Source organism: Filicampus tigris, chromosome 1 (genome assembly GCF_054856515.1).
Source record: "Filicampus tigris isolate MCC_2025a chromosome 1, RoL_Ftig_1.0, whole genome shotgun sequence".
Taxonomy (NCBI): domain Eukaryota; kingdom Metazoa; phylum Chordata; class Actinopteri; order Syngnathiformes; family Syngnathidae; genus Filicampus; species Filicampus tigris.
In genome coordinates, this window is record NC_141217.1 from 14,585,457 (window position 1) to 14,607,354 (window position 21,898).

Genomic DNA, 21,898 nt, shown 5'->3' on the forward strand with positions numbered 1-21,898 from the left:
TTGAGAAAGAAGCTCTATTTATTGAAACCTGCTAGGACACAATTTAGCTGTGATCAATTGATGGATTTTGTTCTAATGCTGATGGATTGGATCTCTTTGGTGTCACAGGTCCTTTCCGTCCCTGTGACTCTCTGATGGGAAGCTGGTTGGTTCGTGTTGGCTTATGGACCATCTCCCTGGTGTCTCTGCTGGGGAACTCGCTGCTGCTCCTTTCTCTATTCAGTTCTTATTGCCCCCTGTCGCCACTAAGATTCACGGTGGCCTGCATGGGTGCCTCTAATCTGCTGACTGGTGTTTGCACAAGCACACTGGCCCTTGTAGACGCTTTAACAATGGGAGACTTCAGCCAACATGGTGCCCACTGGCAAGGAGGCCCTGGATGTCAGTTGACAGGATGGGTCTGGGTGCTTGCTTCTGAGGCAAGTGTGTTGCTGCTGACACTGGCGGCTGTGCAATGCGGAGCGAGCGTGACGTGCGCGCGCAACTATGGGAAACCACCCTCACTGAGAAGTGTGCGTATATTTGCACTTTTATGTCTGACTCTCTCACTCATCCTAGCTTGTTTTCCACTGCTTGGAATTGGGGGGTACGGATCCTCCCCTTTCTGCCTTCCGACACCATTACCACCTTCGGCCTCTCAGCTACCGTCTTCCTTGGTCTTCCCCTTAGTGCTTATTATGATGAACACCCTGTGCCTACTCGTAGTAACGTGTTCATACATCCGACTATACTGGGAATTACTTAGGGGAGAATGTGATGGCCTGTGGGACTGCGCTATGATCAAACATGTTGCCTGGCTAATATTCACAAACGGCCTCCTTTATGTGCCAGTAGCTTTCTTCTCCATCTGCTCACTCCTGGGTCTCTTATCTCTCGGGGAGGAGGTGCTCAAATCAATCATTTTGCTTCTTCAGCCTCTACCTGCCTGCCTGAATCCCCTACTCTTCCTCCTATTCACAAGACACCACTCCCAGTATTTTTTCTCGTATGGCCCAAAAGCGCCTCTTCAGCTTCGCCGCGACCGCACCGTAGACTCACTGGTTTCCGTGGAGACAGAAAAGAGCTCCTGCTCGGAAACATCTACACATTTGTCTCTCTCTGATGCCGACACCCTGTGCAGTAGGGCCTCTTCTGTCCACTCCCAAATGGACCCAATTCGATTATCCCAGTGCTCCTCCACTTCTTCGGTTCCTCTCATCGCTTGCCAGACACCCATTGTCAGAGTTAAAGACAGACTGAGAGAACAAGGGAGCCTTGACAACAAAGGATGTTTGAAGACTCTGAATCAAGATATTCGCAGCAACTGCCCATTGCATCGCTCGGCCATGACCGACTCTGTTGCTCCAAATCCATAAACGACCAAGCTAACTGCCTGATAAACTGGGCATCACAGACTCACAGGTCATCATGTACAGTGGCAGGAACAACAGTTCTGCGCCCAAGTCGACAAAGAACCTCTCAATGAGACCGCATGGAACAGATGAGTACTCTTGAAAAGCAATGAATGGTGGAATGCCTCTAAAAAGTGAACGTGCAACAAAAAGTTCCCGCTGCAAATAAGGAATTAAAATACCATTATTCAAACAAAAAGGGCAATTTTAGAATCTATTCAGTGGACTGCAGCCCGAAGACTTTCATATCTTCAGGAAAGACCCATTAAAAGTTGAAATACAATCCATTTGAAATTAAGAGACACCTTGGAGAACTTGCAGCAGGGTGGACCCTTAAATATATCAAGAACAGAGTTACATGTATAAACGTTATATCAAAATGTGACTGATCACAGGCAAGTGACTTTGAAGTTACACATTGCCTGGTCATAATTAACTATTTGTGTCTATTCCTACTTTCAATTGAAACGATTCATTGTCAAGCATGTCAGGTGATTAACCAGAGTAAGCTAACACATTCAAATGTCACAAATTCATGTCATTCATATTGTTCTGTCTTAAATACCAACTCCACAAAAATGTGTGTATGTGGGGGATCAAGTCTGATTGCTATTTAGCCATTTATCTGGAGACTTAAGGGCAGACCGACCATGTGTACAGTATATGCAATGTAACTACCTCCAAACGAGCATGTTATTGACTAGGGGTGCACAGATACCAGTACTGGGTGACACTTGGGCGCGTCATTTATGTATCGGCGAGTACTCAGATATAAGTAGGGGAGACCGGGACAGCTGTAAGAGGGCTTTGTGTCACCTGATTCACCTGGCACATGCTTAGTTTAGTCCTTAGTCCACATGAGAAAAAGTAGTGTCATAAAACACAACCAGAAAAAAAGATACAGTATAAGGGGAAAATGTAATTTTGAGGTAAATTTCAACTCATCAATCGTATACAGTATCATGTTATGTGTCTGTATATCTGTACTTTAGTGTGATTGTTTGTGGTAATATGTTAACTGTTAGCTCTAAGCCAAGATAGCTAATTGCTAATGCACTCTGGGGCAATTGTAACAAACTCACCTGGGGTAAGTTATGACGTTTCTAAAATAACATTCACCACAAGCAAAATTTAACTTGAATGCATCAGTAAAAATTGGATTTTCGATGGAAAAACAATTGGCCATCAACCCAGCCACATTTGAGTAGAATGAGTTTGCGCCTTCACCAGTAACGGATCATCCAGGTCCAGCTCTACCAACTAACCAAGATTGTGCTCCAAGCCTCTGCCAACCGATATGCTGCTCCAGCTATGACCCAAGTCACTCAAAAAGCCAGTCTCTGCTGAAGAAACACTGACTTGGCTAAATTTGAGCTTAACAGTTGTTAGACCCTTATCAAAAAACAGACAACAGTAACTCCTTTTAACAAAAGGGACAAGGAACCACACATTATATACATAGATACAAGCACTAATTGACAACTGTCAAGCCGGGGCTGAAGAAAGTTTATTGCAGCTAGTATACAGTCAACAATTTAGTACAATTGCATTCTTATAAAGATTAATATTTCCAAGCCTATTATTAAGACCTATAGCAATTTTGTTTAAATGTTTTAAACAGAAAGCTTTCAGTATCTTAATCATTATCATAGTCTTCATTTCATAATGTTGCATTTCCCCCTAAGGTATGTTACAATTGACCCGGACCATGGTGTCAATTTTTACATTTCACTCCTCGTATTTTCTATTTGTGTTGAACAGGCATTTTCCAAGCTATTTATTAGTAAACACTTGCAACTAGTTCGCATAGCTGTTTGAACACCCAAGGTTAAAAGAGCTCAACATGAGACACAAATGTAAAAAAAAAAAAAAATGTCCCTGGCCTACCTTACTTCTTTGTACTTGATCTGGGGAAAAAAAAAAAAAAAAAGAAAGAAAAAAGTGGTATCGGTGCATCCCTAGTATTGACTCACTACAGCCTTTAAATGTTTCTCTTTTCCTATGATAAAACACCAAATATATTATTCTAGATTTTAAGATATAAATTCAGTTTGTTTAAAACAAAACATGTGTTGCTATGTAGTTTGTACATACTATTGTATACAAGTGAAAAGCATATGTTTGAATAAAATGATCCTTATATTCTGTACAGGAATCACTCTGCTCTCACGACTATTTAAAACATCACCACAGTAATCTTTATTAAAACACAAGCATCCATATAAATATGTATATACATCTCAAATAACAAAACAAACAATTAAGACCATGCAAAGTGTGTGAGACGAGCATGTGGCTGAAACAAAAGTGGTTGAAACTATACAGCAGTTCTCTTTGCCGGCTTGTCCTGCTCCTGCTCCGCACCAGAAGACGCTCTTTTGCGTGATGGTGCATTCTGATTGTCTTTGTGGCTGCTCTCTGAGATTCCCTAAACACAGACAGATGTAACGCTACGTTGTAATCTTATCACCAATTACATGTTCAAAGTGTAATGTAAAAAAAACGTAATAAATGTATAGTGTTACTAAACAGGTGCTCAGGAGATGTCTTTTGTTAACAGAGTAGTAGTTGTAATGATATTAACAGGTGCTCATTAATGTACATGCACTGTGTTTTTTACCTATTTCTTTAGAGGTGGCTTTAGAAAACATTTGTTTTCATTCAGCATTGAACAAATGAAATTTAACTAAACTGAACGAACCTTACCATCATCTTCTGAACAGCATGTTCCTCTGTCCATTTCCTGGCCTTCTGCGTAAACAGCTGCTTGTTGTATCTGAACTCTGATGCCTGCATTCCAAAACATGTAAAGCCGTGCTACATTGTGTACTTTTACTCTTACACAACTCTTCAGTATCACAAGTAAAGCGCACTCTAATGAAATTTGGAGATAAAAAAAAAAAAATTGACGGTAAATAAGGTCACAGAATGAGTGAAAGTGAATACTTTGAAGTATAACGGACCAAAAATTCCACGTCGACAGAATATGTAAATAATACACTGCGTAACAACAGAATGATTGTTACTGAAGCTACACCACATTATATACAACTCAACTCACTATATCAGCCATAAGAGGGTCATCTGGATTTGGTTCAGCCATCAGAAGTTGGATGGAGGTCAGAAGTGTGGAGAGATTTAAGGAGGGCCTCCAGGCTCCCTGATTAAACAGAGCAAGAAGTATTACAATCCACATAACCATGAAGAACATGAATAAAAAAACACATATGCAATTTGTTTGTTATAACCTTTGGAGGGAGTTTGAGAGCCTCATAACAGATGCGTCCTGCAGTGTCAATGTTTGGGTGGTAGATGGGAGTCAAAAATCGCATTTTAGGGGGCTCAAAGGGATATCTACAAAGGGAATTTGGCTGTTATGTCTCAATAAGAAGAGTGGGCAGCAGTTGAAATGTTTACCTCTCTGGGATTTTGATCTCCAGGGAAAAGACTCCACCTTCATATGGAGTCCCTGAGCCACCAACTATCTCTGTAAACCACAACAAAGGAGAAAAGCACGTTAAATTTGAAGGAGAAAAAGACCCCGTTGATGTTAAATGCTTGAAAATGCGGTTGAAATGTAGTGGTGTAAGTAGAGATATGCAAACAATCTATCAAGAGATAGGCCATTTTATATCACAATAACAGCATGCCACAATAATATTTTCAGTTATTCTACAAAAAAAAAAACCCGACAACCCACAACTGCTTACCCTTTCTCACTTTAAGCTCTAATGTTATGTTATGTGTGGCATTATTTTGTATAATCTCCAGACTGTTATTTAATTGCCTGCTATTTTTACATTCAAAGTTGGATACGTTCGCTTGCAGACAGCCCAGATTTTGTCATATCATTTCAAAACTTAAAACTATGGGGTATGGGGGGTATTCAAAAGAGGTTAATTTCATTCTTATAAAGGTTCCTTCAAGTGTGCATACCCTTTGATAACTTGGCATGTGGCTGTGTTTAATCATGTCATTTAAACTTGCGTTAAATGGGAGTCGACGAGGAAGCAAACAGTCTTTTTAGCCCAAAACGTCAAACTTAAATTGCGAGATTTATCACATTGTAGCGTCTACCAGGAACACGCCGTCAGACGTAGTTTAATTATCACGTTTTTAATAGTCCAAGTACAACTGCTCACGCTCTTCTTTTTCCGCTGCTCCACTTGCTTGCCGTACGATGCATTATCATTATCCTCGGAAACATCACAACTCAGCAACACACAAATCCGACCACAACACAAATAACCCAATTCGTTACAATATGCTGTTGAACATTCAAAGATTTCAATGCCCAAAAAGTGTATACAATTTCATAAAGATTTTTTTTAATTCATTATAAAAAAAGTTTTAATATAGTTAGCAATAATTGTAACTGTTATTGTATTTTTTGTTTTTTTTTAATCACAAAAAGTGTATACATGTACTGTGGTGAACAACTTTTCTTTAACTTGAGTACTTAGGTATGTCATAGGCTTTTGCTGCTGAGTGTTTAAAGATTTCAGTGTCTTAATAATTTACTAAATTAAGAGATCTTTATTGTTAGTGTATTTTTATTCTAGTGTAGTTTCTTAGAATATCACCCGAATGGTTCACTTTTATTTATTTTTTCTAAAAAAATGTACCATTTACTTGTCATCTTTCCAAAATAAACATATTTTAAAAAACAACATTTTTATGTACCGAAAATATACCGAACCGAAGTTTCCAAAAAACCGAACTGAAATGTGATTTAGCGTACCGTTACACCCCTAGTCAGCACACACCTGCCACCATTTAAAGTTCTTCACAGTAACACTAAACAAATTCCAGATGTTCTAGTATCCCTTTTCCATCATGTCTTTTCTCTTTCTAGCACAAGTCATAAGGGTATGTGCTTTTCAAACTGTTCATAACTCCTTCTACCTGAGCCCAAGGTACAGATGAAGAAAAACAACCCCAAAGGATGATGCTGCCAACACCATGTTTCACTGTCAGTATGGTGTTGATTTGGTGATGAGCAGTGCTGTGTTTGCACTAAACATTACTTTTGAAATCATGGCCCAAAAAAATTCAACCCTGATTTCATTGGGCCACAACCTCCTAAACATTCTAAAGTGTGTTATGGTTGCTGACTCCAATTTAAAATGAGTTTCAATATTAGCTGTTAATTCTGAATACAACCACAGAGCGTGCACACACTTGTGCAACCACATTATCTCAGTTGTTCATTTTTACATCCTCTCTTGTTTTTTTTATTAAGTTATATTGTGGAAGTATTTTTTAAATGATTTATCTTTGTCTCATTTTTTTTATACTGACTATGTAGCACTTCTCGCAATGGACTCTCAAAGTGTTGTACATAAAAAATGTGAATGCAGAATCACAAACATTACACAGTTAATACAAGAAAGAAAAAATAAGCAACATAATAAAATCTTACTGGAATACCTGCCAAAATAAATGCGCTTTTAACTGTGCTTCGCTCTACTGTTAATACTGTATATGACAAAAATGACACCAGATAAACCAAGTAAGGAGGAGTCTGACCATTGGGGTCTCTTAATGTGACTGCTAAAATTTTGTACTGAATCAAAAAATGAATAGAACCAGTACGTCATGGGAGTTCTGATCCAGGCGAGTAAAATCAAACACAGTAACTTGATTGATCATCTTTGAAAATAAACAAATAAAGTTTATATTTCCTAAATGAATGATTGGTTACTTACGAGCCTGCAATTCGTCAATGCGGTCTTCAGTCTGCCAGCATGTGATCCCGGGAGGTGGTTCGGTGGTCAACATGTCAAGTTCTCTCTTCAAACGGGAGGCTCTCTGCATTCTGTTTAACAAATTGAACGTCAACTGACATTAAAGTATATCATGTAGAACTTGTGTGTCGTAAGCTCTAAAAGTATTTGTTCTCTGCATAATATCATACAGTCAGCGTAAGACAACCGCACTGTATTTTCTTCGACATTTGCGTTTCCGCACATATACCGGTTGCATACTAGCTAGCTAAGTGTTGCTTGCTAATGACATGACCGAAGTCGCACTAATATATTATTCTGCCACTAATAATCAGGCTGTGGATAATATTACACGCAGCTTACTCGACGCGATAATATAGTCACTTGTATTTCTCCTTTTGCCCTCTTTTTTCCTCTTTTCGACGATCGTTTGATGACGAGGACAAGCGCTGTTCCGTTTGTATTTCCCTCTCATAACGTCATCAGGAGTACTTCTTCTATTTTGAAAAGGGGCAATGTTTATCAGCGGTATAAAAACTAGCGCCGTCTACTGTTCACAGTTCAACATTCTGTCTTTGTCGTTGTGAAGAGAAAAAAAAGAAAAACGTCAACCTGTTCGTGTTTGTCTAGTTGAGACTTAGATTGCAAATATTCCTTCGTGTATTGTACAACCTGGTGAGTGAAAGTTATTATTCACATGGCCGATGGGATAAAAGAAATGATGATTTAGTGATATTATCATTGCAGAGACGAATGTCCTGTTTCGTCCAATCACGGTATTTTGCACACAGCTACTGCACGCGATATCTTTCTTTCGTTTTTCATTTCCCGGAAGGGTTGAATACGAAAAGAGTAGGGAACAGTAGAGTTACTCTCGGAAAACAAATCAGTTGAGCTCAGCCCTGAGTACTTGTTTATTTATTTATTTTGGGAGCAGCCGCAAAACATGTCACTGAAGGTGAAGGTGAGTAGGTCTCTGCACTCATGGGCAATGTGTTGGTCTTTGGGCGACTAACCGTCACAAATTGAACTGAGTTTTTATGGACGTGAATATGTTGTATTAGGAAGAGCGTCAAAAAAGAAGTGACCCCACTTTCATGCATGAAACGCAAATCAATGTGCATCACAGCCCACCAAAAAAGATTCCGAACGACAGCCCTCCCTCTCAGGATGACCTGTGGCATCTTCCCGGACAGCTGCGTGAGTTCAGTTATTTATCCTATTTATCCTAGTTACATTTATATATTGCAGGCTTTGGAGGACATTTTCTGTCTGCCCCAACACCTCACCTACATGATTTTTTTTTTAATCCTTAAAAAAAACAACAACCAAAAAACAGAAACATGCAGTTGTTTTTGTAAATTATAGTGTCCTGAGACAAAATGTAACTGTGGATGTAGTAAAATCCTACATATGATAGTTCTTGAGCACCACCCAAAAATGTTTTTTCTCTCTTGGACAATTTATATATCATCTACTTTAACAGATACTATATATATTTTAAATAAACTTTTTTTGTTTTATTTAATTGATGTGTCTTCCTTGTAATTGTTCAGACATGATCTCAGACTTTTTTGAAATAGTAATGTGCGCTTAAGTTGTCTCTCAACCTACATGCAACAACCTTATTATTCGACATCTAGAGGAAGAGAAAAAGTTAGCTACATGACTTAAGAGAGAGAACATCATCAAGCTTATTGCTCTGACCATGTTAGACTTAAGGTAAGTCATCTCTTCTATTTTTTCATATTTTTCCAATGTTTGCAAATTTCAGCCAAAATGGTGTGTGCCACTCAAATCAACACAGCGCTGTTACTAATATTATCAAAAGTCATCAATTTCAAAGTGTTTCCGGACAAAATTCTGTTTTTGAACAGTAAACATAGCAGCTAAAAAAGCTAAGCATGTAGCCTTTCGGAAAAACTCTGAACATTTGCATTGATTTACAATCCTGTTACTGGAATTAAATAACACTACAAATAGATTCTTATTCAACTAAAACTGAACAGCCCTAATGTAATCATTAAAAAAATATTCGGGGTTGTGGCAAACAAAGCGAAATATCTGATGAGAAGAAAAACTCCTTTTGACTTGACTCTTATGTGCGTCTTATGCAAACAGGAATAAATCCATATTTGTGGGATAGAGACGATGTCTCCCTCTGGGTTCACTGGGCTCACAAGGAATACGCACTACGGCGACCTGAGAAAGGACGCTTTGAAATGAATGGCCGAGCCCTGTGCCTGCTCACTAAGGAGGACTTCAGACACCGCTGCCCCAGCTCAGGTATAGCTGAACGTATGCATGGCTGACTTCTTTTGCACCAGAATGTTTAACACTTGATTGTCTGTAGGTGACGTTCTTTATGAGATCCTGCAATGTGTGATCAAGCAACGGAGAAGTGGTGTATGTGAACCCCCAAATAGGTCTCACATTCAAAGCACAGACAGGGCCCCGATGTCTGTCCCAAAAACTGAAGAATCCCTGTCTCCTTCCTCAGACAACATACAAGGTCAGACATACAGCACATTGTATTTGACTTCAAAAACACACAGTACTAATACGGGGATAGTCAGTAGCTTTAAAATGTAATGTCTTGGCAACAAACTATCCCTTGTGATCACATGGAGAGTTTGTTCAATACTTCTTGAGCAAACAGAAAAAAATTAATCTGTCTTTTAAAATGTTTTTTTTTTTTTTTGCACTTTTGATAGAACTTTAAATCTGCATGTCGACTCTCAACACACTAAGCCCAATATTGTTGTGCATGTGAGGATTAGTGGCTTAAGAAATACTGTAGCTGTTTGATTATTAACAACGTGACAAGTACAACTGTCAGCATACATGTCAAATTGTCACATACAGACCCCTCTAAATTGTGTGGTGTTCTGAATTTATAACTCGCCATAAACCTGCTTGAAAGTACACACGTTTTACACAATCACTGTCAATGGCCAGTAAAAAAAAAAAAGAAGGTGGTTTCCAACTTTCCATTGTAGGAAGTGGTATACATGCCACCATTGGTTTAGAAACCAGTAGTGTTGCAACTTCAGGAGCCAGAAATTGCCTTACAGTTAAAAGTGCTGCACCCTTTTAAAAATAAAACAAAAAAACCCCTTCAGTTGCTCTAAAAACTTTTGCTTTCAGTTTTACTCTCGTTAGCTGCTCAGATTTCTCAGGTTTCATTTTCAGCAACGGTTGTGACATGTTTGTGACTTTTGTCCCCCTGTGTCTGCTTCTCTGTTTCTGTATCTCCACAAAAACAAGGTGAAACTGAAACCCTCATAGAGGAACCTCTCAATTTGACTTGCCAAGAGAAGCCTCAAAGACAAGTGCACAGACCTGATGGTCGCTTGCCAGGTAATGCTTAGTTTCGTCATCATCAAAAATATTCAAACTCAAATACAGGTTAAAGCTTTGTGTGAAGCGTGTCACATTTGAGAGATTTTCCACTTTTACCGGTACTTCCTGTTAGATGTGTTGGCATCCAAAGTGATTCTCAAGGCGTGGTGGTTGCAGTGCTCCCTCTAGTGGTGCGCAAAATAATCATTGAACATTGTCACACTTGTAACACTGCAGCTGGTGTTGTTCATACGTTTTGTAATTTTAGTTTTCCTGGGAGGCTCTTAAAACAACCAACTAAGTGTGATTTGTGATTGACTGGGGGGTTTCGAGCAATGGCAGAGCTAGACTTTTATCCTTGGGGGGGCATGAGGTGGCCAAGGCTATCTTGGGGTCTGCAAAACCAAAACTTGGAAAGAAGTTATCAAAAATCAACATCCAGTTTTGAATTGAGTAGTTTGTGCGCACACCCACACACACGTCTACGCACATTAATATTCAAATCTTCAGCTGGTTGACAAACTGTGGGAGTATATCGATCAGGGATGGGCAACTGATGGCGGCTTGCGGGGCACATTTTGAGTGGCACTTTGATTATTTTATTCCCCTTGCTATTTTTATTTTTTTTATTTTTTTACAAACCCCAAAAATTCTTCAGAAAATGGTGATTAACATTTATCACATGTTCCCTCCAGAGAATGGGGGGAAATCCTGGGAAAATTGGAAAATACCCATAAGTCAATTATTAAGTCAGAAAACCGATTTGTTTACTTATAACTTATAACTACCTACATTACGTGTGTAATTTATTTAATTTTAACAAAGGCTGTCAAAAAATGGAGAGAGTAATTAATTATGATCTTGTAATTAATTAATTTAATTAATCTATTTTTAATCTCACTTAAAAATTGCCCCCTCAGTGTCTGTATGTACAGTATGTGTCTGTATTTATGTTGTATATCTTTTTTTTACAATTACCCAGTAATTTGCCACCTTGAGGAACTGTTTGGCGCATTTATGAGCCAAGTCCCTGGTTTCTGTTTTCACGACGATCAGTTCAAAATGAATTAAAGTTCGACTCACCATCAAAAAAGTGTTGACAAAGTCACCTCAAAATAACCGTGGTTGCGAGTTGAGCTCCAGTGATCTGCAGTTATAGCAATACATTTGGCCGAATTCCCCACCAAAACATCGCGTTTGCTTTTCTTTTCACCGTCCTATGTATATATTTCGGATTTTAGTCATCACTACAGTCCTGCACAGTGGTTTGTATAATGGGTTATTGGACGTTGTTTGCAACACTTCAATTAATCCCTTATCTTCAACTGTGTTGATTGTCCTGCAGCGGGCTGTTCTCGAGTTTAGTTTGGCAAAGAGCTCTGAAATGGCTCGTTACATTAGCATCTTCTTTGCTATCATTAGTGGTAGGCTTGAACTGCTTCGTTGGTAAGCAAAGTCCTTCTTACAAAGAAGGATATCACTCTGCCTTTATCAATAGCATCGTCAGGGCGTTTTTTTAAATTGACCTTTCATCGGACCAACAACTCTTACATGCTCCTCCATCTTCACGTCTTCTCTCTGCTCCTGAACTTGCCCTCCCACCTACAATAGGAGTCTGTCAGGTTATGCCAAACACAATGGCGGCCAATCAGTGTCCACTTCAGGGTGTGACACTGACCATTGTTTTTTACACCCACAACAACTCAAGCACAAGCCCTATGCAGCAAAACGGATCCCATCATCATCATACAGAAACAGTAAAGTTAGAGATTAAAAATTAGATTAATGCAAGTGAAAAAAATGACTCTTTAACTGTGACTGTAATTCATTGATGGCAATTAATGCTCTAGTTTGACACCCCTAATTTTAACATCTCTCTAATTAACTCATTCACTGCCATTGACGTATTTATTTGTCTTTTCGCAGTCCAGCCATTCAATCCCAGGAATTTATTCATATTTTTTTCGATTTTTTTTTTTTTTCCAACATTAGGGCAAAGGAGAGTCTGAAAATGTCTGGCAGTGAATGAGTTAAGATCACGAGTGGTGGATGTCGCCATAATTACGTCAAAATATCTTTCAAAAGGCGGAAGTTCTGTGAATTTTAGCCCATCACAAATGCGACCAACAAGCATTATTATTATTTTTTCTCCCAATGCATTTCAATGGGTGCCACTTACATGTGGATTTTTGCTATTCGAGGGAGTCCCTATTTCATGCGATTTGTTTGAATAGATATATTCGTATCGGTGATCGGTTATCGTTTTTTTTCAAACTAGCTGTTCCACGATTGGCCCCAAAATTCTGACCATGTAAAGCCTACTCGTTGTTATTCCATTTACCGTAATTGTGAACAGGAAATGGAGCAGGAAATCTCGGCAGTCAAAGGGGACTGTGTTTTTAGTGTTGGTTGGAGGCATAATCATTGAGTCTATTTGGAATGGATGAAAGGAAAGCATTGTATGCGGGAGATAGTTGAAGTCATAAACCACGGCCGGCTTTAAAAGGACTTGTTTTCAGCGTATTTGTGAGAGAAAGTCTTCTCTTCACTTGTGTGTGTGTTTCTTTTTTAGAGCGCAATCATTGAAGTTTTTGGTACTTTTACTTTTAGCTTAGCACATACCTCGTGCTTAAATGTTATTATTGTTATATTATAAATATACAATTATTTATCATTATTAATTACAGTTGGTTTATGGACTTGAGATTGACTCTGAAATGTTTCAAAACCAGTGTTTTAGAGCAAGTTACAGTTTCTTACATTCCTTACAGTAATGATACATTATAATGACATATTCATAAATAGGATAGAATGCCAGAGGCCACACATATCTACTGTACATAGCAAAAATAGTGTAGCTGAGATCAGCGCAGTGTTTGTCAGTTTGTCAGGCTGTTTATGGAGTGTTATATAACACACATGATCTAATGATTATATGGGAGTGTTACCAACCATCGAACCTGTTCTACAAACATTTAGCAGCACAATTGTATTGGTAAATAAAGAGCTTACTTGACTTGCGTTTGTTACGTGACCAAGCTTATAACACAATTATAGTGGACCCCCGACATAATTGCAGATTTTATTTCAATATTTAGGATTTAATTGGGGGAGCTTCCACATTTTGCCCCTTTTTTTCATGGAAAAAATATGTATATATAATATATACCGGCATAATTTTTTTCGCTATTCACAGGCTAGCAGTGTACCTGTACCCCTATCCGCTGTATATCAAATCAGAATTCCCAATTAAAAATGGAATGCCATTATTTCATTCCACCCCTGAACCCCCTCCCCACCATTTTTATGTGTTTTTAAAAAAGAAAAAAACAACACTAGTCATAATCATAATTCTCTCCCACATAAGTCAAGGTGCATTGTAAATGTATTTTAATATTTGCAAGGTGGACCCTTCTTCAAGCAAAATGCAGCACAGTATATCTACCGGCTCATATCATCAGTATAGAAGCAATACAAATTAAAAATAAGTAACCACCCCATCCAAACTGTTTCGCTTGTAGGTGCAATGATTATATTTGCTCGTGTTTAATTGACTTTGTTTTTTATATCCTTTGCTGGAGTAGAGTGCAGACTACTGTGGGATTATGTCTATAAACTGCTGTGTGATGACCAATATCAAGAATACATCCAATGGGAAGACCGCGACAGCCTGGTGTTCCGGGTGGTGGATCCCAATGGCCTTGCACGTCTGTGGGGACGACACAAAGTTAGCACCAAGTTCTGTGCCATTCAAATATGACAAGTTGCACCCTGCCGCACTAACGATGACATATGTCCTCTATAGAACCGAGACAATATGACCTATGAAAAAATGTCTCGTGCTCTACGGCACTATTACAAACTCAACATCATCAAAAAGGAGCGAGGACAGAAACTCCTCTTCAGGTCTCTTTTTCCCATCTAATTGTCGTCTTCCCTTTATTTGGTTCATATTGTTAACTTGCATGTAATTTTTGTCATTCATTAGGTTTCTGAAAACGCCACAAAACATCAGGAAAGAGCTGAATGACGCCCTTGAGTCTCCAGCACACTCTCCCCTTAAGGATACGAACTTTCCAAATGGTAGTCCTTCATCCGAATTGAGCGAGGAACATTTTGAGGTTTCCCCTTATCGTACCTCTCCAGAGTGCTCTCCCACTGCCCCACCAGTGAGATAAAATAAGAGTGTATCATGAGTCATTTTGAGTAAGTAAACTTGACTTGACTTTTTTTTTTTTTTTTTTTGATGCGTCTTCTTCACTTTCACTTCTATTCCCCCAGGGAATCAATGCTTTTGCTTTAATTACATTAAACACTATTAAAGTGGAAGTCAACCCAAACATATTTTTTTCAAGAATATGTTCTATGCAAGCCCACTAGTTGAAACAAGGCACTCTGATAAATATTGCATTTGTGGAATAAGAGTTAATACACCAGTTTTTAGCCATCTCTGGGGGCGGCCATTTTGTCACTTCTGTCGACTGAAAATGACATAACAACTGCTCATGGCTCAGGTAACGACCAATCACGGCTGACCTGATTTCTGAAGCTGAGCAGTGATTGGTTGTTACCGGAGCCCGGAGTAGTTGTGATGTCATTTGTAGTTGACAGAAGTGACAAAATGGCTGCCCCCTGAGATGGCTATAAAGGGATGGATTTTTCTGCTTAACTCATATTCCACAAACGCAATATTAATCAGAATGCCGTGTTTCAACTAGTTGGCCTTGCATAGAACATATTCCGGAAAAAAAATATATTTGGGTTGATTTTCCCTTTTTAAAGAGAAGAAAAAAATCCACCACATTATTGAATAATCATGTATTAAAATGTTCATGTAGGTATGTTCAAGAAATTGTTATACGTTGTGTGTAATAATTCATATGGGAAATATATTGAATGTTTGTTGTGGAATACATTTTGTACAGGACATTATAACTTCTGTCCATCAATGATACTAATTTTAATCTCTAAATGCAGTTCCTGTTTTGTTTTGTTGTTTTAATAAACATTCAAATTTGAACAGGACCAAAAGTGTGTATACATGTTTCTTTTGTCACATCTCTCAAGCCTATCATGATGGCCAAGTCATTCCAACTGTTCCAAAGCATGGGTGTCAAACTCATTTTTTCTCCGCGGCAACATCATAGTTATGGTGTCCCTCGGATGGCCGTTATGACTGTGCACCCATATAAAGGTAGGATCGCCTTATATGATCACACATACACAACAAATTTGATGGATAGCTAGTTTTCGAAATTAGAAGCCGGTAAGTAATTGTTTGTTCAATTATTTTTCAATTTATTTCAAAGGGGAGGATTTGGCAACAATTAACTCATTGCTGTATCTCGTATCTCAGTGTTGTTAAAAGTGAAAACAATTTGCAAAAATACATGAAGTTGACGCACATGATTTGCCTTCACGGCCACATAAAATGATGTTGATGGCCAGATCTGGCCCACAGGCCTTGAGTTTGACACCTGTGGTTTAAAGGAATACACAAAGTACCTATTTGCCGGCACATGCAAATTGTAGAAACAGCAAGTGAAATTGCGGCTGTCATGAACTGTGTTTTTGTTTAGCTTTTGCATTTGTTTTTGTTTCATGCTATGTCTTCTTTTTCACATCTTGTCCTATTCTTTAGGTCTTTCATTTCCACCTGTGCTCATCAACCCGGTCCCTTGTGTCTTTTAATCAGCTCCCTCAGCCACTTGTCTTGTCCAGGTGTTCCCCGTTGTCTGTTCAGTTTGTTTGTATTTAGTTCCATGCCTCCTTCAGGTCTTTGTTCAATTGTTTGCATCTGTGTATAGTTCCTGTCAGTTGCCCCCCTTGTCATGGTGAGTTCAGTCGGAGTGCTTGTTTGTTTTTCAATGTTTTTTTGGTTTTTTTTGGTGTGGGGGGGGGGGGTACTTTCATTAATTTAGTTTCTTGGTGATTATAAAGTGCCTTGTTTTCTTTTGCCTGCCTTGCCTCACTGCTTCCCTGCAACCAGTCTCCAACCAGTCTCCACCAAGCCATAACAATATAGTATATACAGTCAATATGTTTTAAAGATAATGCTTTGCTCTATGTATATAATTTCATTGTGTGAATTAAAAAGTGGAGTGTGTTGAGTGTGAAAACCTTTTTTTTCCCCCCAATATCAGCACTGGGGGTCGCAGTTTTTTGGGTTGCTCTCTGCTGCGCAGCGCGCGCGCGCCCCCCACCAATTTGTATTATTAAATCTGTTTTCATTTCAGTGTAACTAGAACACAGCGAGGCACATTACCAATTTCTGTTGTATAATCACAAGGTGTCTTCCGCTTTGGTCGAGCAGTAAAAAATTTTGTGTATTGTACACATGCAGTACTTCATACTGGTGACTTAAATTCAGACCTTTCCCTTGATGTTATCACATGGGAAGTTGTTTCAGAGAAATAAATTGAACAGGAGCAGACAAATGACAGTGAGAGTGTTGTATGCTTGGTAAACATCACATGTCCCTGACTAATAAGCTATGGCTAATTGAGATATCTTTAAAAGGCATCATTATAAAACCTTCTCTTACTTTTCACTGGATGACATCTCTGAGCGAGACACTTTTTGAGGGGGGGCACGCTAAGAACATTAATCACCTCTGAAATAGATCTAGAGTTTGTGTACTGACGGCCTTAAAAATGGTTCTCGAGGTATCCAGCGTTAATTTTCGTGAGTCGCCTTCATCCATTTCCTTCTCTGGATCCGGCTTTTTGGCCACCTACCAGTTGGGGGTTGCCCAGTGCTTTGTACATAATGCTCCGTGGCTACTGCGCAAGGCACCGTGTATTCTTGGTGTATCAGCGGGCTCTTTGGTTGCTGCTGCTGTTACCTGTGGAATGAACCTGAGTAAGTGGCTCTTTTCTCATGAGTGCTTTTTGTTGTGTAGGGGGTTGGAAATGATTGTTTCAACTAATTTTTTTTAATTTTTTTTTGATCTCATGCACAGTTACGATGCGAAACGAGATGCTTTGCTTCGCCAAAGCGATGAAAACCTTTACACTTGGACCATTCAACCCCTCTGTAGATATTCTACACTGGTTAAAATGTGTCTTGAACAAATATCTTCCCGCCGATGCGCATCTCCTCGCAAATGGGCGTCTCGTTGTGGCTATCACCCGTCTGGATGACGGCAAGTACACTGTTATCAAAGAGTACCATTCCAAAGATGATGTCATACAGGTGAGGTGGACTACAGGTTAAACAGATTGATTCTTTGCAATTAAAAGTCCTCGAACTGAGCATTTTTAATTCCAATTCTCAGACTCTGCTTTGTAGCTGCTTTGTTCCGGGATATTGTGGCATGCTGCCTCCCTCTCTCAACGGAGTAGTGAGTATTTCCAGCATTGAAGAAAATAAAACATTTCATGTCTCCCCTATGTTTTCGTGACCCTATCTTGCAGTACTATATGGACGGAGGTTTCAGCCAGATACAGCCAGTTCTGGCACAACCCTGCCATACTTTAACCGTGTCTCCGTTCTCTGGAGAGACCAACATCTGTCCCCGAGACGAGCCCTGCATGTTGGACATGGTTGTGACTGGATTAACCTTGAAGGGCAATTTGGCCAATGGCCTGAGGTTCTGGAATGCACTCTACCCCATAAAATCGGAGGTGAGTACCCCCCAAGCATGTTCCACTGGCTTGTTAAATAACTGAATTATCCCTTTCAATGCTCAAAGTGGAATTATGGCTACCCGTGTGAATAATTAACAGAATGGTTTTTCTTTCCTTTGAACCTCATGATTCATTTTGGGCAGTAATTAAAATTGATTGATACTACTTTAAAAAACTGTTCTTTTATTCAGATCGTGGAGCAAGCTTATCACAATGGCTACAAAGATGCCTTTCATTTTCTTCTGAACAATGGTTGGTCAACAACTTCTTGAAGGAAAGCACACACAAATAGAAGTTTGTATGCGTTAACATCTAACCGCAGTTTTAACTTATTCCCCCTCCCCTTGTTTGCAGAGCTTGTCCAAAATATGAAAATGATCAAACTTCCTCAAGAACCAGAGAGCACTCTCTACTACTGCGCTGAAACGCCCACATTCCCAGAAACCAATCTGGAGGAAGAAGAAGAAGAGGAGGAGGAAGATAAAATGCAGACAACAATATTGTCTTTTTTTCAAGGCAGCCAAAGCATGCAGATGAACACTTCTGCTGAACTTGAATCTACAACTGGAAAACTGACAGCTACAGAACTCCCCCTCACGTTTGACACAATAAAAAATGGTGTGCATTGCACTCTTATTTTACACTTATCAGAACTGTATTCAAGAACACTCCAGTAAAATGTGGCTTTTGTGTTTTACAGTTCTGATGGGCAATGTGACGATATATGGGAGCATGCTGGGATCTTCTGGATTATTGGCATACGTGGTGCTACCCATGATGATGTTGTTGCAGTCTCTGGTTGAAACCAAGGAAATGTAAGAATGGGATCACAATTATATCGCCTTTGCTACAACTATTAACTTAAATTTACACAGCAAATTGATTTGTGAGACTGTTGGGGAATGGGGGGGGGGCGCTATAATTTGAAAAACACTATCAATTTAATTTTTTTTATTTAACAAACCATAGAATAAAAAAGCTTCTTAGAATATATGTATGGATAGCACCTTTTTATGAACAAAGGTTTATGAGGAGTTTGATGTTGGACGCAGTTCTGAGGGTTATTATTATTTTTTTTAAACATATTTCATAACTCATAAAGTACAAAAGCTTTGTAGTTTGTTTACACTATAATCTGAGGGCCTGAACCTGCGTGGTGACCAGTAAAAAGCAACACTCAAAAGTTAGGATTGTTTTGATCTTTTATCGTCAAATAAGGTTTGTGGGAAGTGGCTTGCTTATCTTAATTCCATCTTTGTCAGTGTTATGCATGTGAACAACGCATATTGAAATAAATGCAGCCTATCCAGCCTGTTTTAGATCTGATTTAGTATCCCTATGGCAATGCACCTGATTCAAATCAGGATTATCAGGCTTGTACATGTTGGCGTAGAGGTGCACCTACACTAAAACAGGCTGCATAGGGCTCCAAATGTGACCATTTTTCTACTTGGACCCTTAAGGGTTCAGTGACTTGATAAAGTCAGAGTAAAGAATGTAGCTTGTTTGAGATGGGTTGCTTCTCTACCCGAGCACCGCACTATTGGAAAAAGTTGTGAACAGAGTCATTGTCAAGTGACATCAGTGTCACCCCCTCGTGAGTTGATACCTGAGGGCCGCCTTGCCAATGCCATTTTAAGATTGCTCTTGTACCTTGTGATGTTAACCGCAGAATGTCTTTTGCATGTATGAACAACTTCTTTCCCCAACACACCCCAACACACTATCTGCCCATGTTGTCTTCAACAGAGTGGTGTTGATGTCCCGGAAGACTCCAGAATTGGCTTTTTGGGCTTGGTGTAGCCTGAGACAGTTTACAGTATTCTTTTTTGGCATACTGCTCTGTACCTTCATGAAGAACCTAAAGGACAGGTTTGACACCTTTTTATTGATTTGAATGATTACAGTCATTGTTTTGTTTTCAAAATTATAGCATGTATTGATGTTTCCTCCCTTGTCTGTTCTGTTCTACCATCCAGAGTATTGCCCATGTTGAAGTTTGAGCCGTTGAAACAAGCTCAAAATGAGGTTCGACTAAAGCACAGTTTGCCTCCATGTCACAAGGAGTCGTCGTGTCCTGCTCTCTCTGAAAGTGTCAGGTTTGGAAGTTCGCGGTCCATACCTACTTTAAGAGGTTTGTGAAATGTCGCAATTGAAATGGTCAGACTTTATTTTTAGCCGAGCCGGATGGCATATTCAATCATCTTTGCTTAACTTGTCACATGTGTAACGCGTAAACGCAGTTCTAGGTGTGCATATTCTCACTGAGCAGCTGCGAGGTTAAGCATGTTTTGTGAAGGCTTAATTTAAGCAAGTTGTGCCGAAAATGTTTTGATTTCATTCTACTTTGCAGTATTAAAGTGGTGTCCAACAATTTTGCTTCAGACTTTAAAGGTTGTGCATGTACAGTACAGTAATTCACAATTCAGCGCTGAGCTAAGTCCAATTATTAGACACTCAATTCCTTCCAGAAATGTGTCCTCAAGTTCCTAGTGTAATTTGTTGAACGTGTAGTGAGTATATTTATGTTGTGGCTTAGTTTAAACTGTCCAATATGAGATTTGGCACAGAAAACCTTTGCTTCCTGTTTAGTGGCCACTTTGCAATTCGGGGTGTCCAAATGGTTTCAATACAATAGAAGATATAGGGGTGTATAGATGAGTGTATGTTCCAAGAAAATTAACGTTTGTACATCTTATCCCATGAGCTGTTTTAGCATGTACTGTATGTAGTTATTACACTTGATGAATAAAGCAATGGCTGATAGCCACACACTCAAATGTTTCCGTCGCCTCTTTGCTGTTTTTATTGCCATAAATTTCACATTGACATGTACAAGTGCAGTTAAACTTTTAAAAGCATTGAACAGACTTGTTAATATTTTACTTGCACACAATGATTACTGTGATCTGGAATTTATTTGAATAGTTCTGTGTCCCTGCTGGAAAGAAGGTTAAAATTCAACTCAACTTTTTTTTTTTTTTTTTTTGTACAGTTGTATTGGAAATGTACCAACTCAATGCATGTAATTATTTCGATTTAAACAGAGCCATTTGGGCAGCGCGTCAGCCATGTTGCCTTTCCTACATGTTACCCAATCAAGATCAAAGGTAACTGGGTCCAACCATACTTGCGTTCATATGTAATAGTATGGCAATGCAGGTCCTCACTTCGCCTTCCTTTTTATTTAGAATAAAGTTTTCCTGTATAGATTTTTTTTTTTTTAACAGTTTGCCAAGATAACCACTGTGTGGAGTATTGAGCACAAATGAAGCACACACCCACATCAGTCTTGCAAAGGTTGAAGCTTAAAAGCTAAACATTCCCAAATCTTTACCAGGTTGCTACTGACCATTTGGTTGCCCTTTGTTATTATACTCAACTGTTTTTGCTAATATGACTCTAACACATGCAGAGGCACTGTGAGGTCATTGACCTACAGATCCTCAGCAAGGATATCCTGTCCCGCTACTTACCTTTTCAGCCCCATCCAAATGGATGGATGGATGAATGAATGTGTTGGCACTGTTCTGCAACAGACTGTTTGCTATCTGTTCGTGTGTCACCCAGATGGCCTATTACCTGCTGGGGGATCCTCTTATATAATGCCTGTGGTCGGATCATACGGATTACGCACACATCTGTTGCTCTTCTATGCAAGCCATTGATCCAGCCAGTCAGATGGAAAGCATCTGCTTTTGGAAAAACAGAGACCAGAGAGGCTGTGTAGGTGTATCTTTACTGCTGAATTGTATCTACAGCTATGCACATGGTGATGGGGGGTGGCTGGGCGGATGATTTATAGAGAAAC

General features: G+C 39.2%; 4 protein-coding genes across 11 annotated transcripts in view; 3 read left to right on the forward strand and 1 right to left on the reverse strand.

Moving 5' to 3' along the window:
- The window catches only part of lgr6 (leucine-rich repeat containing G protein-coupled receptor 6), a 41,686-nt gene extending 37,802 nt beyond the window's left edge, over positions 1-3,884 (forward strand). The window contains exon 19 of one of the 2 annotated variants that reach the window (XM_086047864.1): positions 109-3,884. In XM_086047864.1, coding sequence (XP_085903990.1) covers positions 109-1,355 — 1,247 coding nt within the window. In that variant the 3' untranslated portion in view covers positions 1,356-3,884. The remainder of the gene's footprint in view (positions 1-108) is intronic. The other variant, XM_086047783.1, reaches the window with a different exon arrangement.
- On the reverse strand, positions 2,881-7,649 carry ube2t (ubiquitin-conjugating enzyme E2T (putative)). 3 transcript variants are annotated; one of them, XM_086048199.1, is made up of 7 exons: positions 7,481-7,649; positions 7,100-7,209; positions 4,809-4,878; positions 4,640-4,745; positions 4,453-4,551; positions 4,093-4,181; positions 2,881-3,819 (listed from the first exon to the last, which is right to left on the reverse strand). In XM_086048199.1, exons 2-7 carry the CDS (start codon positions 7,206-7,208, stop codon positions 3,594-3,596), a joined length of 699 nt encoding a protein of 232 aa, XP_085904325.1. In that variant the 5' UTR covers position 7,209; positions 7,481-7,649; the 3' UTR covers positions 2,881-3,593. The 3 variants fall into 3 exon arrangements, with proteins under 3 accessions (XP_085904325.1, XP_085904411.1, XP_085904493.1); XM_086048285.1 differs by having other exon boundaries at positions 7,502-7,630; XM_086048367.1 differs by having other exon boundaries at positions 3,567-3,819; positions 4,098-4,181.
- An 11-nt stretch (positions 7,650-7,660) lies between these two features.
- On the forward strand, positions 7,661-15,568 carry etv7 (ETS variant transcription factor 7). 2 transcript variants are annotated; one of them, XM_086048077.1, is made up of 9 exons: positions 7,661-7,792; positions 8,055-8,081; positions 8,182-8,317; positions 9,239-9,403; positions 9,471-9,629; positions 10,385-10,477; positions 14,044-14,186; positions 14,265-14,365; positions 14,448-15,568. In XM_086048077.1, the coding sequence occupies exons 2-9, from the start codon at positions 8,064-8,066 to the stop codon at positions 14,635-14,637; spliced, it is 1,005 nt and encodes a 334-aa protein (XP_085904203.1). In that variant the 5' UTR covers positions 7,661-7,792; positions 8,055-8,063; the 3' UTR covers positions 14,638-15,568. The 2 variants fall into 2 exon arrangements, with proteins under 2 accessions (XP_085904203.1, XP_085904119.1); XM_086047993.1 differs by lacking the exon at positions 7,661-7,792 and having other exon boundaries at positions 7,924-8,081; positions 14,448-15,566.
- A 557-nt stretch (positions 15,569-16,125) lies between these two features.
- Positions 16,126-20,867, forward strand: pnpla1 (patatin-like phospholipase domain containing 1). 4 transcript variants are annotated; one of them, XM_086048539.1, is made up of 10 exons: positions 16,126-16,293; positions 17,200-17,320; positions 17,421-17,653; positions 17,736-17,801; positions 17,875-18,084; positions 18,279-18,339; positions 18,442-18,705; positions 18,788-18,902; positions 19,837-19,959; positions 20,067-20,867. In XM_086048539.1, exons 1-10 carry the CDS (start codon positions 16,291-16,293, stop codon positions 20,227-20,229), a joined length of 1,359 nt encoding a protein of 452 aa, XP_085904665.1. In that variant the 5' UTR covers positions 16,126-16,290; the 3' UTR covers positions 20,230-20,867. The 4 variants fall into 4 exon arrangements, with proteins under 4 accessions (XP_085904665.1, XP_085904675.1, XP_085904655.1 ...); XM_086048549.1 differs by having other exon boundaries at positions 16,148-16,293; positions 17,133-17,320; XM_086048529.1 differs by having other exon boundaries at positions 16,154-16,293; positions 17,125-17,320.
- The last annotated feature ends 1,031 nt before the right edge of the window (positions 20,868-21,898 follow it).

Excerpts from the sequence above, each read along its gene's own strand:
- ube2t (XM_086048199.1), bottom strand. The coding sequence starts at position 7,208 with ATGCAGAGAGCCTCCCGTTTGAAGAGAGAACTTGACATGTTGACCACC. Across the intron at positions 4,746-4,808 it reads GAGATCAAAATCCCAGAGAG|ATATCCCTTTGAGCCCCCTA; the intron begins GTAAACATTTCA and ends TTCCCTTTGTAG. Across the intron at positions 4,182-4,452 it reads ACCCTCTTATGGCTGATATA|GCATCAGAGTTCAGATACAA; the intron begins GTGAGTTGAGTT and ends TTTGGAATGCAG.
- etv7 (XM_086048077.1), top strand. Across the intron at positions 9,404-9,470 it reads ACACCGCTGCCCCAGCTCAG|GTGACGTTCTTTATGAGATC; the intron begins GTATAGCTGAAC and ends GATTGTCTGTAG. Across the intron at positions 14,187-14,264 it reads GTCTGTGGGGACGACACAAA|AACCGAGACAATATGACCTA; the intron begins GTTAGCACCAAG and ends TGTCCTCTATAG.
- pnpla1 (XM_086048488.1), top strand. The coding sequence starts at position 17,113 with ATGGTTCTCGAGGTATCCAGCGTTAATTTTCGTGAGTCGCCTTCATCC. Across the intron at positions 17,321-17,420 it reads TACCTGTGGAATGAACCTGA|TTACGATGCGAAACGAGATG; the intron begins GTAAGTGGCTCT and ends TCTCATGCACAG. Across the intron at positions 18,340-18,441 it reads TCATTTTCTTCTGAACAATG|AGCTTGTCCAAAATATGAAA; the intron begins GTTGGTCAACAA and ends CCTTGTTTGCAG.